This window comes from Nothobranchius furzeri, chromosome 10, assembly GCF_043380555.1.
Source record: "Nothobranchius furzeri strain GRZ-AD chromosome 10, NfurGRZ-RIMD1, whole genome shotgun sequence".
Lineage (NCBI taxonomy): Eukaryota > Metazoa > Chordata > Actinopteri > Cyprinodontiformes > Nothobranchiidae > Nothobranchius > Nothobranchius furzeri.
Window position 1 is genome coordinate 72,355,775 of NC_091750.1, and position 16,937 is coordinate 72,372,711.

Below are 16,937 nucleotides of genomic sequence, written 5' to 3' on the forward strand. Positions count from 1 at the left end.
AGGACCGACAGAATTTACGACACCACGTTGAACGTACGGCATTGATGTTACTGCAACGCGAGTGAGAAGTACATGTGAGCTGTTTGTTTTGGTTCGATCCAGACTTCAATGTGTTGAATTTCTGACATTTAAAGAGCAACATGAACGAAAGGTCGCTTCCCGCCTCCCCTAACTGGTACTGCTCGCGCTGCAGTGATGTCAATAGCAATGGTTTACTGGGCTTCGGAGCCAACACCGTCATTTACCTGGTTGACGTTTCTGCGTCCTCTTGCAAGATTACAGGTGAGTTTACTATTCTCGTTACCTTTCATACGGGGGTTTCTCTGTGTCCGCTAACAGAACAGATGCGAAGAAAACATGATGACTAGAGTCTGGAAAGTTGTTAATCTACTGCTAGGAAGTTCCCATGTACCCACATTCTCTAGATTAAACACCAAACATGCAGATTAAACATCAGAAACACGTGGTTCAATCGGGATATGTGTGTTGGTTGTGAAGTTTGGTAGCTGGTGTGAGGTAGGGCAACATGGGGTCAGAGAGAAAAGTGTCCTCCACCGGTGGGAGAAAAGCCCCGCCCACGGAGACCCTATCATCCACCGGTGAAGGGTTACCATGGTGACCCTAATTAGCAACTGGTTGGCAGTTACCATGGTGATTCTAATGAGATGTTGTTTGTTACCATGGTCAGGCGCGCAGATAGGGGGGTGAATTTGTTTTCTGTAAAGATTGGTAATCTGAAAATCATTTAATGTTTTGCATAAAGCATGAGGTTGTGGTTAGTAATTAATTGGGAGAATAACAAAGGGCTGATGTGGATAGTGCTGATCAGGCCGAGCTTTGTTGCCAGTTGCATAATGGCTTCAAACACGTATATAATAGTGTTAGTTTTTTCGTAAACCATTGGATGAAATTACACAAACTGTTTGAGCTCTAGCTAAGGCTCTTGCAATAGTTTGTGTATGTGTGTATGTGTTTGGGGGAGGGTACATTGGAACTTTGTCCCAACCCCCCCCCCCCCCCCCCCCACCCCCAGTTTGAAAATCCTATCTGCGCCCTGACCATGGTCACACTGATAAGCCACCAGTGGGGAGTAACCATGGTAACCCTAATGAGACTCCAGTGGGGGGTTACTGTGGTGACCTTAGCAAGACACTGGTAGTTACCATGGTGCCCCAAATGAGCCACTGGTGGGGCGCTGCTATGGTGACCCTAATTATCCACCTGTGAGGGGTTACCATGGTGACCCCGATGAGCAACTGGCGGACAGTTACCATGGTGATTCTAATGAGATGTTGTTTGTTTCCATGGCAGGGAGTAACCATGGTAACCCAATGAGACTCCGGTGGGGGGGGGGGGGGGGGGGGGGGGGGGCTACTATAGTGATCCTAGTGAGGCACTGGTGGTTGTTATGGTGATCCCATTGAGTCATCAGTAGTTGCCATGGTCTCACTAAAGCCGGGCGTACACTGTGCGACTTTTTCACTCGTAGCACTCAGCTTCAGCTCAAACAGGGCAGATCTCACGAGTCATGTGCTCACACTGCACGACCCAGTTCTCGGATGTGACCTGACTGCTCACACTGAACGTCTGGTAGAAACACGTCGGACCTAAAAATATGCTAAAAATAGCAGTTTTTACACAACGCGTCAGACTTTTTTGTCTTGTCTTGCCTGTTGTCCTTCGGGAGTGCTGCAGGAGGACACACAGGGATTTATGGGGGTTGGATGAGTAAAACAAAATAAAGAAAGTAAATCTGTGTTTTGTGATCAGTTTAATTTGACATGAACACGACAAACACGCTTTCTTTACAATCTTTGTGAGTAAAAAAAATGTGTAGAAACAAAAATGAACAGTGTGTGTTAATAGGGAAATAGCGAGCGGCGTTGATGCAGGATTGCGCATGCGCCGTGAGCGGTTCTGATACTTTTTGGGTCGCAGCTGCTCGCAGCACTGCTTCAACAGTGCGATACCCTCACAAGGGACGAGCAAAATATTAAATACGCCAGAAGTCTGTGCGACCTCACGACTGCTGATCGGCAGCTGGTCACGTGGTGTTAATCGCCTCTCGTAACCCCCTGTACACTACACGACCGCTCGGCGCAAAACTCGCCCCGATGTCGTGGATTCTCGCAGATTCTCGCACGAGTGGAAAATCGGCTCAAAAAAGTGAAAAAGTCGCACAGCGTACGCCCGGCTTAACGAGCCACAGGAGGTTACCAAGGTTACCCTAATGAGACTCCGGTGGAGGGGCTACTATAGTGATCCTAGTGAGGCACTGGTGGTTGTTATGGTGATCCCATTGAGTCATCAGTAGTTGCCATGGTCTCACCAACGAGCCACAGGGGGTTACCAAGGTTACCCTAATGAGCCACTAGCAGCTGCTTTAACCTGTCTGTAGTTTTTGGTTCTTTTTACACTTCTTATGCACCAGAAGGGCGATGGGCTTTAGGCTGAAGCGGTTCTGGCTCATCTTACCATTCCTCCAGAAATCTTCTGGTTACAATTTATTTTTCCTTTATTTTTCTTTTTTTGTGTGTGTTGCAGGTGAGCTTACGGGCCACAGGGACTTGGTGTCGGGCTTTTCGTTCTGTCAGCACCCGGAGCAGAGTCACTTCTGCGTCAGCGCGTCTACTAATGGCACCGTTCACTTCTGGGACTCCAGCAATAAGACTCTAATGAGGGAGCAGGCTGCTCATCAGGTGAGACTCTGCTGCCCCCCCACACAGATGAGTGATTTATAAAGTGTATCGGTTCCTCCTGCTGGCTGCTGGATCAGCTCATGAAGCCATGGACACGGGCATCACAGCAGATAAACTAAACATGTTTGTGGATTTATCAGCTCAGGGTTTCCCCCAGAAAAGTTCATAAGCGTGGCGGGGGTGGGGGCTGGGGTTGCACTACCATTCCTCATCCGTGAGAGTGTGTGTGTGGGGGTCACACCACCGTTCAGCATCAGCGGAGGAGGGGTGCGTAGTTTGTCTCGCCGTTCATCGTCCGTGACAGTGGAGAAGGTAGGGCCGGGGAGGGGGCGGGGCTTAGCCTGGTGGGGAAACCCTGTCAGCTGATAATGATTGACCATTAAAAACAACAAACAGGAAGTGATCAGTTATTTTGTCCCCTCAGAATCCCGTCTCAGCGGTGCACTGGTCCCCTGCGGATAAAAATCTGGTGGTCTCGGGCGACGAGAAGGGTGTGGTGGTCTGCCACTGGTTCCACACCGGAGATACGGCCAGCTTCTTCCCAGAACCCAGAACCATCTTCTGCCTGAGCTGTTCTCCTCACAGCTGGAAGTCTGTGGCTGTCGGGTAGGACCAGAACAGAGCAGCACATGGGTCAAAGGGACTCCATGTGTTAGACACACACACATTCTGCTCCCCAGTGTTTCAGAGGTGAACGGTAACGATGAAACACTTTTGTAGGTATAAAGATGGAATGATCGTGTTGATCGATGTGAGTAAGAAAGGCGAAGTGATGCAACGTCTCCGTGGACACGACAACGAGATCCACTCTGTGGCCTGGTGTCCTGTGACTGGAGAGGATGCCTTCGGCAGCAGAGCTGAGGATGGAGACGGTAACGCTGATGTCCCTTCTGTCAAAACTAAAGTGCACGTTTTACGTGGATCTCGGGTTTCATGTGTGGGTCTGCTGCAGGAGCTGATGGAGTTCCAACAGAAGGCGAGACGGGATGCTTCCTGGCTTCTGGGAGCAAAGATCAGACGGTCCGGATCTGGAGCACAGCGAAGGGAAAAGGTGCTGGATTTGATTTTAGTGGCAGCAGGTTAAAATCACAGAGGCTGACTCTTCTGCCGTCTCAGGCGTGATGACGCTGAAGCTGCCGTTCCTGAAGAGGAGAGGTTCTGCTGTCGACCCGGGAGTCAAAGAGAGGATCTGGCTCAACGTCCTCTGGCCGAAGGGCAGACCCACACAACTCATATCCAGCTGCTTCAGGTCAGGCGGTCCGGATGACCCGGAGGGCAACTTCTCATGTTATCAAAACCAGAACCATCCCAGAATTTCCTTTCGTGTCTAACTCCAGCTGGTTTCTGTGTGTGTTTGTGAGTCCAGTGGGGAGTTGGTGATGTGGGATTTAGCCAGTACAGGAAAACAGAGGTGGAGTTTGTTCGGATCGTCGTCTGAGGGTCAGAACCACAACCGGATCGTCTTCAACATGAGTTCTGTCCAACTGCAGGACGGCAAAGAGCTGCTCATCAGCACCTCCATGGACAGAGACGTGGGTCACTGTGTGTGTGTGTGTGTGTGTGTGTGTGCATGCGTGTGCGTGCGTGCGTGCGTGCGTGCGTGCGTGCGTGCGTGCGTGCGTGCGTGTGTGTGTGTGTGCGTGTGTGTGTGTGTGTGTGTGTGTGTGTGTGTGTGTGTGTGAGTGTGAGTGAGTGGGAGAGAGAGAATCAAATCAGAACCAACTGTTTCTTGATCCGGTCCAGATTAAATGCTGGGACCTGGAGTCTTTAGGCTGCTGCTGGACCCTCCCCACCCTGGGGGGTCACGTCTACACCCTGACCTTCTCTCCTGTGGGCGTGGCCTGCCTGGCGCTCGGCGTGGGCGACAACATGATCCGGGTGTGGAACACGCTGAGCTCTCAGAACCAGTACGACATCAGGTCCTTCTGGCAGGGGATCAAGTCCAAAGTCACGGCGGTGCGGCGGGTTCCGTTCCTGGAAACATTCCTGTAAATTCCTCAGGTTGGTTATAAATCCGTTTCCCGTCTCTTGCAGCTGGCGTGGCATCCGAGGAAAGAAGGCTGGCTGTCCTTTGGGACTGATGATGGAAAAGTTGGGATCTACGACGTTTTCTCTAACAAGTGAGATCCTCGGTGGAACTACCTCTGGTGTCATCGGTTTTCCAGATGACATTCCTAATCGGCTCCAGGATGTTCTGATTCAGTTTATTCATCGTTTTAAATAAAACTCCTTAAATTAAACTTTCATGAACTTTATTTCATCGTTACCTCTTAATCCTGAAACTCAGCTCGTAGGTTTTTCTGCAGCTCTGACGGCTCCTTTGCTCTGCTTGCTCTCCCCCAGGCCTCCTCAGATATCGAGCTCCTACCACAGGAAAACCGTGTACACGCTGGCTTGGGGGCCCGCCGTCCTCCCCATGTCGTTGGGTGAGTTCCTGTTGAACTCCTGGCAGCTGCTGCTGTTTGCTCTGAATCTTCTGACCCAGCACAGTCTGCACCATGGGACGCCTGGAGAAACCACGAGTCAGCAGAAAATCCCAACGTCTCCATGTGGCCTTTTGTAGTCAACTTTGTAATAGAAAGAGCCCCGCCCCTCCCATCAGCTGTGATGAGCACATGGATCAGCTGGGCCACTGGGCCCTGATGGCTGCAGCACCACTGATCTGCTGATGCCTCCTTCATCTGCAGCGTTGCCTCGTTGTCTCCGTTCTGTGGGGATTAAAGCTGCTGATGTTGGGATTACGGAGGGACAGGATAAAAAGAAACTAACGGCTAAACCTGAAACAGGACTTAGCCCCTCCCAGATTACAGCAAACCTGCTTCTAAAGTGACTCATCGTTTTATTGTGCTGAGTCATCCTCAGAAACATTTGTTTTTGTGGCGTTCAGGTGCAGAAGGAAAAGCGAGCTACAGCTTGTACAGCTGCTCCGGTGAAGGCGTCATCCTGCAGCACGACCCATCCAAGCTGAGCAGAGCGGCGGCAGACATCGATAAGCTGATCAGGGACACCAACAGCATCCAGGTGGGTGGGGTCCGAATGCCACACGGCCCGCCCTGGGGTTACCCGGTGATGGCTGAAGACCTAAAACCTGCTGGTGTCGTGTTGGCCGAGGCTGGATCTGTGCTGACCAAATGTTTTTACCTCCAACAGCACAAACTGTCTCCACACACAGACCTCAGCTGGAAACCAGATGGGAAGGCTGTTGCTATTGGCAACGAGGATGGGTGAGTGACCTCCGGGGGCTCGACCCAAATCGCTACACAGCAAGGCCTCCGGGTTTCCGAGTTGTCTAAATGCCCAAATCAGACCGAAAGGCGTCAAAATGTTTTTATGTGTCTTTGATCTCATTTATATTCATCCTTACTCAGCATGAAATCGTCTGAGTTTAAACCTCTGAGAGGTTCTGGAGTTGGATAGAAGAAAATCCAAGAACGTGTCAGGAAAACCGATTTATTCCAGAGTAGCGGCTTCTGGTTAAAATGCAACTTTGATTCAGAGCTTAACTGAGGTTTGTTTTAGGATGCTAATTTAAAATCCTCATGTGTTCATAACCATGCTTCTCTTCGCCCTCCCCTCACAGGAGCATCGATGTGTACCAGCCCCCCCACCTGAAGCTGCTGTGCAGCATCCAGCAGCATCACAAGATCATCAACACGCTACGATGGCACCCCGACCACAGCTCCGCCCCTGAGCTGCACGCCCTGCTGGCCTCCGGCTCCAGCAACGCCATCGTCTTCGTGCACGACCTCCGCTCCGTCCTAGGTGCAGCAAGTCCTCCTGTCATCCGTTACTACATTTGAAAAAATCTGCTTTCATTTGAAGATATTACATTCTACAGGGTATCCACGGCCCTTAAAACGTCTTAGTCTTAAATTTGCTTTTCCAAATTTAAGGCCCTAAAGATCCTTAAAAATGACAAATAATCCTTAAATCCAGTTTCCAAAGGTCTTAAATTACCAAAGACCCAATAAACAAGATTCTTTTATTTCTATAAAATTTTCGTGAATTTCTAGTTAGTCTTCAGCATTTTGTGTATGATATTTGCATAAGCGGAACCGTACACATTCAGCTGGTTGTGAAAGGGGGCTGTTTGTGGTTAGCACCGGTTCCAGGCAATAGCTGGAAAATTTAGCTTAAATTTAATTTAAAAAAATAGCTTAAATTTGGTCAAAGTGGCCTTAAAAAATGTCTTAAAAGTCTTAAATTTGGCTCCCTTAAACCTGCAGATACCCTGTTCTAAGATCCTCAAAAAGTCAAACTTTTTGCTGAAAAGCTTCATAAACTCAGTTTCACCTAAAACTGAAGCGACTGGTTCATTTTATGTTTATGTATGTAGCAGACGCTTCTGTCTAAAGTGACTTACAGGTGACAGTCAGTCCAGCAGGTTGTCCTTGAGGCTAACAACAAACCCTTTTCAGTCAATCCTAGGTGGCAGCGAGGGAGCATGAATAATAATAATAATAATAATGATGATGATGATCGAAATGATGATAATAATAATGATATAATGATAATGAGAATGATAATAATAATGATCATAATAATAATGATAATGATGATGATAATAATAATGAGAATGATAATAATGATAATAATAATAATGATGATGATAATAATAATGATATAATGGTAATAATAATGATGATGATGATAATAATAATGATGATGATGATAACAATAATGATATAATGGTAATAATAATGATGATGATGATGATGATCGAAATGATGATAACAATAATGATATAATGATAATAATAATAATGATGATGATGATCAAAATGATGATTATAATAATGATATAATGATAATGAGAATGATAATAATAATGATCATAATAATAATGATAATGATGATGATAATAATAATGATATAATGGTGATGATAATGATGATGATGATGATGATGATCGAAATGATGATAATAATAATGATATAATGATAATGAGAATGAGAATGATAATAATGATCATAATAATAATGATAATGATGATGATAATAATAATGAGAATGATAATAATAATGATATAATAATGATGATGATGATAATAATGATAATAATAATGATGATGATGATGATGATCGAAATGATGATAATAATAACGATATTAATGATAATGAGAATGATATTAATAATAATGATAATGATGATGATAATAATAATGATCATAATAATAATGATAATGATGATGATAATAATAATGAGAATGATAATAATGATAATAATGATGATGATGATGATGATAATAATGATCATAATAATAATGATAATGATGATGATAATAATAGTGAGAATGATAATAATGATAATAATAATGATATAATAATAATAATGATGATGATAATAATAATAATAATGATGATGATGATGATGATCATAATAATAATGATAATAATGATGATGATGATGATGATAATAATGATCATAATAATAATGATAATGATGATGATAATAATAGTGAGAATGATAATAATGATAATAATAATGATATAATAATAATAATGATGATGATAATAATAATAATAATAATGATGATGATGATGATGATGATGATCATAATAATAATAATAATAATAATAATGATAATGATGATAATAATGAGAATGATACTAATGATGATGATGATGATAATAATAATGATATAATGATAATAATAATAATAATAATGATGATGATAATAATGATAATAATAATAATTTAGCTTCTAGCCCAACCATCTCAGGCCCTACTGCTTCATTTTCCTCTTTTTCCCCTCTCACTGAGAACTGTGTGTCCAAGCTTCTCACGTGCAGCCGCCCTACTACATGCCCACTCAACCCCATTCCGACTAAGCTGCTCCAAGCGATTGCTCCTGCAGTAGCCGCAGCAGTCACACATGTGATCAACGCTTCACTGACATTGGGTACATTTCCCACCTCTCTCAAGCATGCTCAGGCTAAACCGCTGCTAAAAAACATCTCTTCCTCCTAATCATGTGGAGAACTACTGACCTATCTCTCTCCTCCCTTTTCTGTCCAAAATCATTGAAAGGGTGGCTTTCAAGCAGATCACAGAATACTTGTCACAAAACTGTCTGCTTGACCCTTACCAATCTGGGTTCAAAAAGGGCCACTCCACTGAAACGGCTCGGCTAGCAGTGACAGAATCCTTAAAAGAAGCTAGAGCGACAGGCAAATCCTCATTGCTTATCCTGCTCAACTTATCGGCAGCATTTGACACTGTGAACCATGGCTTCCTTTTGTCCACACTCTCTAGCATGGGCATCACAGAGAAAGCACACGCCTGGTTTGAATCGTACCTCACAGGACGATCATTCAGTGTATCTTGGCATGGACAATCCTCTACCGTGCACCATCTTGCCACAGGAGTCCCCCAGGGCTCTGTACTAGGACCTCTTCTCTTTGCCATATACACCACCTCACTGGGTGAGATCATTTGATCACATGGCTTCTCCTACCACTGCTATGCAGACGACACCCAGCTCTATCTGTCATTTCCACCGGACGACCACACTGTCTCTGCACGAATATCAAACTGTCTCTCTGACATATCAAAATGGATGAAATCCCACCATCTCCAACTCAACCTCTCTGAAACTGAACTACTTGTCATTCCAGCAAAACCATCCATACAGCACAATGACTTCCTATCTCTGGCTCCTTCAAAGGCAGTTCGAAATCTGGGTGTTGTGATTGATGAACACCTGACCTTTAAAGAGGGTTTGGGTTAGGGGAATGGGGGGCTGCTGCTGTTTGGATCGCTGGCTGTAATGCACATAACACACAAGCTTGCGATATAAAGGACAACACCTGTCCCCCTCCAGCTCGGCTGTGTGAGTGCACTAACCTGTCCTGTGCGACCCTCACCATGTAACCCTCATGTCCATGCTGCCTCTGGAGGAGCAGACAGGAGACAAGATCTCCTGTAACTTAAATTGAACCAAAGCTTCCTCCCAGCTTCTCTTTAAGCTGATTTAACATCAGTTTATCATCATGAACCAAAATAATAAAGTGGAACAAGAACTTCTATTTTCTATTTCTCTCTCCTTTTAACTTCTCCGTGTCCCTGAATAAGAGAGACAGATGATTACGCTGCAGCCGCCGTCACTCACCCTGCTCCCTCCCCAAGACCGGACCTCCCGACATCACAGCACTCGGTCTGAGTGAGCGCTTCCAGGAGAAACAATAATGAAATTATGAAAGTAATAGTGCGTGTTTGGAGGAGCGTCCTCTGATCCTCTCACGTGTGAGTAGACAATCTCCTGCTCTCTCTGTCTCAGTCGCTGATCGAGCAAGCGGAGCGCGCCGCGCGACAACCCGCTCAACTAACATAATTTACGGCCCAAATCCAACAGAACCGGTCGGGCTGATTCGATTCGGGTTTGGTCTCAGGTTATAACTCCAGCGCTCAGCACCACCGCCGTTAAAATAACACAACTACATTCCACTATAATTGATTATGGCACTCTTCTGTGATGCAAAACCGTTTATGCCCGCATCTCATGCATTGATTATTTGATTATTTTCCTCAGCTCTGTCCTAAACCTCCCGGTCGGGGGTGGGGGTGGGCGGAGCCACAAAGAGAGGGCTTGCGGGCCGGACGTGGCCCGCGGGCCGCCATTTGCAGACCACTGCTCAAGGGCAACATGCCGATTATCACTTGTAAGCCGCTTTGGACCAAAGCGTCTGCTAAATACATGAACATGAACATAATAATAAAGAGGGAAGCGAACATGGAGTGTGCAGTAGAAACAGAATCAGACACGCTGGATGTTAACGTTCTGATCCGTTTTTCCATAGAGAATCCTCCAGAGGAGCCGGCGGTTCTGACCGAGTCCTATCGTCGGTTATCCGGCCACACGGCTAAAATCACGGGGATGTCGTGGAGTCCGCATCACAGCGGCCGGCTGGTCACGGTCTCCTACGACGGCACCGCCCAGGTCAGCAGCTGGAAAAGCTGCACGGAGACGTTCCCGCTTGGAACGGCTTTCTGCTCTAAGCTTGTAAAAGTTCTGTTTGGTTCTGGTTCCTGCAGGTGTGGGATGTTCTGGAGGAGGCTGCCATCTCCAACTACCGCGGTCACAACGGCTACCTGCTGTGTGTCGACTGGTCACCCGTTGACCCAGATGGGATCTGGACCGGAGGGAGGGACTTCACCGTGCACGAGTGGAAGGTCTCCAAACAGGAATTCACCAAACCCCCCAAAGGTACACCCGGATTTGGGTTCTGGTTCAGATCCAACAGACCAAGCCAGAACTGTCTGTGGTGTCATCTCAGGAAAGAAGAAGGTCATGATGCAGGAGAAGCGGGCCCGTTCCAAACAGCAGAAGAAAAAGAGCAAGAACGGGTCCGGAGGAGCCACGGCGCCGAACATGAACGGAGATTCTGTTGTAGGAGTAACCATGACGACTGAGAAGGAGCTGTCTGAGGACGAGGAGGAGGTCCGATCCACACAGAACCAGGAGGTGACCACAGGTAGAAACAAGTCGGTTCTGGTTTCAGTGGAAAAAGAATTTCATTTAAACTTTAGTTTAAAAATGATATTTTAAAAAATTCTGTGGAAAAATAAAAGAATTTTTTTCTCTTTCAGCAAATTTTGAGACGCAAAAAAACTCAATTCCTGCTGCGAAAAGTAAAGAAAAACCAGGTTTTTGTCTGAACTGAGGTCCCAGCTGGGTTCCGGCCCAGTAGACTGGTTCTGGTCCTGATCAGCAGCTCTTGGTTTCTCCAGATCTCCTGGTTCTGAAGAAGAAGAAGGCCCGCTCCATGCTGCCCCTCAGCACCTCCATGGACCACCGGCCCAGAGAGGAGCTGCTGCAGGACGTCCTCACACTGGCCTCCGTCAGACACCCGGGGGGTGCAGGTCTGTAGCCGGGTGGTGCTCGCTGCTCGTGGTCATGGTGATGCTTTTACTGAAGGCAGGAGGTGTGTGTGTGTGTGTGTGTGTGTTCCAGCCCCTCCTGCAGGCTGTGTCCCGGGTCAGGGGGACCACCTCCATCTGGGCCTGTTCCACGACCGACCGGCGCTGTACCGCATGTTCCAGGCAGAAGGTCGGTTCTTCCTCCTGCTTTTACTAACAGGAACGTTTTTCATGCGTCTGAACTCCACTTCCTGCTCCTCAGAGGACGCCCACATCGAGGCAGGTCACTACGACTCGGTGGTGTACCTGCGCCTTTGGACTGGAGACCTGGAGGGGGCGCTGCAGCTTGCCACAGAGAGGGGCGAGCTGAACGACCACCTGCTGTCCATCGCCCCCATGGGTAACAACTGAAAGCCCTCAGACCCAGAACTTCTCGGTGCTGGTCGATCGAATCTGAAAGAACTTTGGTTTTTACATTTAAAGAGCCTACAGGTGCTGGCCAGTAAATTAGAATATCATCAAAAGGTTGAAAATATTTCAGTAATTCCATTCAAAACGTGAAACTTGTACATTATATTCATGCAATGCACACAGACCAATGTATTTCCAATGTTCATTACATTTAAATTTGATATTTATAGGTGACAACCAATGAAAACATCAAATCTGGTATCTCAGAAAATTAGAATATTCTAAAGGCCAATGAAAAAATGTTTGTTTCTCTAATGTTGGCCAACTGAAAAGAATGAACATGAAAAGAATGTGCATGTATAGCACTCAATACTTAGTCGGGGCTCCTTTTGCCTCAATAACTGCAGTAATGCGGCGTGGCATGGACTCGATCAGTCTGTGGCACTGCTCAGGTGTTATGAGAGCCCAGGTTGCTCTGATAGTCGTCTTCAGCTCCTCTGCATTGTTGGGTCTAGCGTATTGCATCCTCCGCTTCACAATACCCCCTAGATTTTCTATGGGGTTATGGTCAGGCGAGTTTGCTGGCCAATCAAGGACAGGGATACCATGGTCCTTGAACCAGGTGCTGGTGGTTTTGGCACTGTGTGCAGGTGCCAAGTCCTGTTGAAAGGTGAAGTCTGCATCCCCATAAAGTTGGTCAGCAGCAGGAAGCATGAAGTGCTCTAAAACTTCCTGGTAGACGGCTGCATTGACCCTGGACCTCAGGAAACAGAGTGGGCCAACACCGGCAGATGACATGGCACCCCACACCATCACTGACGGTGGAAACTTTACACTGGACCTCATGCAACGTGGATTCTGTGCTTCTCCGCTCTTCCTCCAGACTCTGGGTCCTTGATTTCCAAAGGAAATGCAGAACTTGCTTTCATCAGAAAACATAACTTTGGACCACTCAGCATCAGTCCAGTCCTTTTTGTCCTTGGCCCAGGCGAGACGCTTCTTGCGCTGTTTCTTGTTCAAGAGTGGCTTGACACACGGAATGCGACACCTGAATCCCATGTCTTTCATGAGTCTCCTCGTGGTGGTTCTTGAAGCGCTGACTCCAGCTGCAGTCCACTCTTTGTGGATCTCCCCCACATTTTTGAATGGGTTTGTCGTCACAATTCTCTGCAGGGTGCGGTTATCCCTAGAGCTTGTACACTTTTTTCTACCACATTTTTTCCGTCCCTTCGCCTGTCTGTTAATGTGCTTGGACACAGAGCTCTGCGAACAGCCAGCTTCTTTAGCAATCACCTTTTGTGTCTTGCCCTCCTTGTGCAAGGTGTCAATGATTGTCTTTTGGACAGCTGTTAAGTCAGAAGTCTTCCCCATGATTGTGGTGCCTTCAAAACAAGACTGAGGGACCTTTTAAAGGCCTTTGCAGGTGTTTTGAGTAAATCAGCTGATTAGAGTGGCAGCAGGTGTCTTCTATATTCAGCCTTTTCAGAATATTCTAATTTTTTGAGATACCAAATGTGGAGTTTTCATTAGTTGTCACTTATGAATATCAAATTTAAATGTAATGAACATTGGAAATACATTGGTCTGTGTGCATTGCATGAATATAATGTACAAGTTTCACGTTTTGAATGGAATTACTGAAATATTTTCAACCTTTTGATGATATTCTAATTTACTGGCCAGCACCTGTATTTCTCCAAACTGAGGCTGTTTAAGCCTCTGCCCCAGAACCAGGATGTCAGATGATTCGTGTTTATTCTGGTCCTGCCCGTGTGAGCTAAAGACCCGAGTCAAGTGTCAGAACATCGTGTCACTTTCTTCTTCCTGCTGTTGCAGCTGGCTTTGAGGTGTGGCGCCGGACGGTGGAGGCCTTTGTGAAGCAGCTGTGTCTGCAGGAGCAGTACCTGAAGGCAGCGTCTCACCTGCTCTCCGTCAACAAACCGTACCAGGCTGTGGCGCTGCTGGAGTCCAACAAGCTCTACAGGTTCTGAAGCGCTGGACCAGACGGGTTCACCTGTAGGAACCCAGGTAGAACTGAGTGGTTCTGATGTTTGTCGGATGCTAACGGAGCGGTTCTGTGTGTCAGAGAGGCGATCGCTCTGGTTCTGGCCCGGCTGCCGGCAGATGAAGTGGTTCTGAAGAACCTGTACACGTCTTGGGCCGCTGTGTTGGAGAGAGACGGACATTTGTCTGCTGCTGCTAAATGGTCAGAACCTTCAGAACTTATGTAGAGCATCTGCTTTAGTGAACTAACGGGTTCTTCTGGTTCCGGTCCAGTTACCTCGCTGCTGGCTGTGGTTTCGATGCAGCCAAAGTCGTCTCCAGAAAGAACGACGTTCCGTCTCTGAGGACGGCCGCCAGCCTGGCCCGGATCTCCGGAGAGGAGGCTCTGGCCCAGTCGCTGGCTCTGAGATGTGCCAGAGACCTGGCTGCTGCTCACGACTGGGTCGGAGCGCAGGATGTTCTGGGCTCACAGCCGGGCCTTCTGGTGAGAACCCAACCAGAACCTTAGCGGGTCGTTTCAGGTAAAGATGCTGTTTGACCCCGGTTCTGTTCAGGTCCACAGGATCCACCTGTGTGTGGCTGAGCTGCTGGCGGCGCTGCTGGACAGCTCCGAGGTCTTCCCTCTGGCTCCCGGCGCCTCCAGCCATCCGTGGGCATCGCCAGGTCAGAGATCCACCCTCTTTCTGGACCGGGTCACTGATGTGTGGGAGGAGGAGTTCGGTGTTGGAGCCGACAGCGCAGATGTTCTGCTGCAGGACCTGAGGAGGGTGGAGAGTCCAACACCCAGCACCAGCATCCCCCTCAGACAGGTCCAGTCTGGCCCGGCACGGTCCAAAACAACAAACTTTCCATTCTTTAAATCAGCTGAAGTGCATGTGTCTCTATCGTCAGGTTCTGCTGTACTGCTCGGTCCACCTGACCCGGGCGCTGCTGAGCTGGTTGGTGGACGACGGCCAGCAGCTGTTGGAGGAGCTGTGGCGGGCGGCGTCCTGGCTCCGAGACGAGGGACACTTCTGTGTCTCTGCAGAGTTCTGCAGGCTGCTGTTCCCCGACGGTACCGAGCCCATTCGGACCTTTCCATTCACATTCAGCTCCAGATGATCAGAAACCCATAATTCTGTGTGTGTGTGTGTGTGTGTGTGGGTGTGTGTGTGTGTGTGTGTGTGTGTGTGTGGCCTACCACAGCCATCTGCTGGTGGTGATCTGCAACCATAACCCAAAACCACTGATTCATCCTTTTGGACCCGTGTGCTCACCAGAGACCGGGTCAGAAGCTACCTTCTCCATTTTTACTCTTTAATCAAACCGAGCCGTTTTGTTTTCCAGGAGACATCCGGGTTTTCTCCAGGAGACATTCCAAAACTCTTCATCCCACCACAGAAGCATCCAGTGCAGCGGCCAGCAGCCTGCAGGCGATGGTCTCCTACCACCGTCTGTACCGGTTCTGGTGGAGAGACTCGGCGGGCAGACAAGACGTCCAGAACGGACTTCCTTCTGAACAGCCAGAAGACCAGCTGGAGAACCCAGATTCGGAGGAACTGGACTTTGATGTGTCTGTCCTTCTGTCGGAGCCGCACGCCATCAGTCAGGCTGCTCACAGATCTGTGAAGGAGATCCAGGACCAGCTGGCCGCCATGGTTCTGCAGCACAACCGCGTCCTGGGGAGTCAGCTGGACTCTGGGATCCAACAGGACCAAAGTCCCTTATCAGACGGTCCGAGCGGTGCTGATGCGGAGCAGCGGTGAGGCTGTTTAACACCAGTGTCTCTCAATTTGTCCAATTATTAGATCTAATTAGATCTCACAACTAATCTGGTTGTTTATTCAGATTATTAAACAAAAACTCAGATTACAGAATTAACAAGTTCAAGTTTATTTATAAAGCGCCAAATCACGACAAGAGTCGTCTCGAGGACCTTCACATAATAAACATTCCAATTCAGGTCAGTTCATTAAGCCAATCAGAAATAATGTTTCCTATATAAGGAACCCAGCAGGTTGCATCAAGTCACTGACTGTTAGCGACTATACGGCAATCCTCATGCTAAGCAAACATTTAGCGACAGTGGAGAGGAAAACTCCCGTTTAACAGGAAGAAACCTCCAGAGAATCCTGGCTCAGTATAAGCAGCCATCCTCCACGACTCACTGGGGATCGAGAAGACAGATTTCTCTCTCTCTCACACACACCCACACACGAAATGTCCCCAGAGCTAATCTGGTGCCTGACTTTTAATTTGACCTTTGTGCTCTGTTCAGTTCGGAAAACCAGGAGACGTTTCTGTCTTTGTCCACAAAGATGTCCAAATATCAGAAGGAGCTGTCGGACCTGCCCGAATCCATCAAGGTAAAAAACACACACACACACACACACACACACACACACACACACACACACACACACACACACACACACACACACACACACACACACACACACACACACACACACACACACACACACACACACACACACACACACACACACACACACACACACACGTCTCCAGCTGCTGATCAGGAGTTAAAGCTTCATGAGGCTAAAGCAAAGCGGTGAAAACGAGTTTCCTCGTCCTGCTTTAACTCCGGACGGACGTTTACTAAACATCGTTCATTTTTTGCCGACTAAGTTCTTTCTGGTATTTTTGCTTTCCAGATGTTCCCTCGCCCAGATGTGGTGGAATGTTGCCTTGTTCTCCTTCATCTCAGCCGGTCTTCGTCATCCGTGTCCGACGTTCTCCAGGAGGAGGCCAAAGAAATGCTCCGTAAACACGGAAGCAGCCGCAGCGTTCTGAAGGCCATGCGGAGACTCTGCTCCTGATCGGAGCTCGTCATGCGCCGCTGCTGTCAAATAAAGAACTTTAGTAACGAACCCGGACTCCAGAGGGTTGATTTCAGCCGTTCCCTCCAACAGGAAGGAGAACCACTGATGAAAATGAAAACCGTTTGTTTCTTGAGTTCTAGAGC

General features: G+C 47.6%; 1 protein-coding gene across 2 annotated transcripts; it reads left to right on the plus strand.

The window, feature by feature from the left end:
- The first annotated feature begins 16 nt into the window (after window positions 1–16).
- Window positions 17–16,842, plus strand: gemin5 (gem (nuclear organelle) associated protein 5). 2 transcript variants are annotated; one of them, XM_015961862.3, is made up of 28 exons: window positions 17–282; window positions 2,545–2,699; window positions 3,124–3,305; window positions 3,420–3,571; window positions 3,652–3,750; window positions 3,816–3,948; window positions 4,066–4,231; window positions 4,443–4,655; window positions 4,734–4,819; window positions 5,043–5,125; window positions 5,587–5,720; window positions 5,850–5,923; window positions 6,280–6,461; window positions 10,498–10,637; window positions 10,733–10,904; window positions 10,975–11,172; window positions 11,288–11,344; window positions 11,429–11,560; window positions 11,652–11,747; window positions 11,820–11,957; window positions 13,805–13,952; window positions 14,055–14,174; window positions 14,246–14,456; window positions 14,527–14,781; window positions 14,864–15,026; window positions 15,299–15,713; window positions 16,230–16,317; window positions 16,627–16,842. In XM_015961862.3, exons 1-28 carry the CDS (start codon window positions 141–143, stop codon window positions 16,789–16,791), a joined length of 4,299 nt encoding a protein of 1,432 aa, XP_015817348.3. In that variant the 5' UTR covers window positions 17–140; the 3' UTR covers window positions 16,792–16,842. The 2 variants fall into 2 exon arrangements, with proteins under 2 accessions (XP_015817348.3, XP_015817349.3); XM_015961863.3 differs by having other exon boundaries at window positions 11,288–11,329.
- The last annotated feature ends 95 nt before the right edge of the window (window positions 16,843–16,937 follow it).

What these genes read in the sequence shown, in the direction of transcription:
- gemin5 (XM_015961862.3), top strand. Translation starts at nt 141, where the DNA reads ATGAACGAAAGGTCGCTTCCCGCCTCCCCTAACTGGTACTGCTCGCGC. An exon ending in GAACCAGGAGGTGACCACAG is followed by an intron (nt 11,173 to 11,287) that starts GTAGAAACAAGT and finishes TTTCTCTTTCAG; the next exon opens with CAAATTTTGAGACGCAAAAA. An exon ending in GGTGCTGATGCGGAGCAGCG is followed by an intron (nt 15,714 to 16,229) that starts GTGAGGCTGTTT and finishes TGCTCTGTTCAG; the next exon opens with TTCGGAAAACCAGGAGACGT.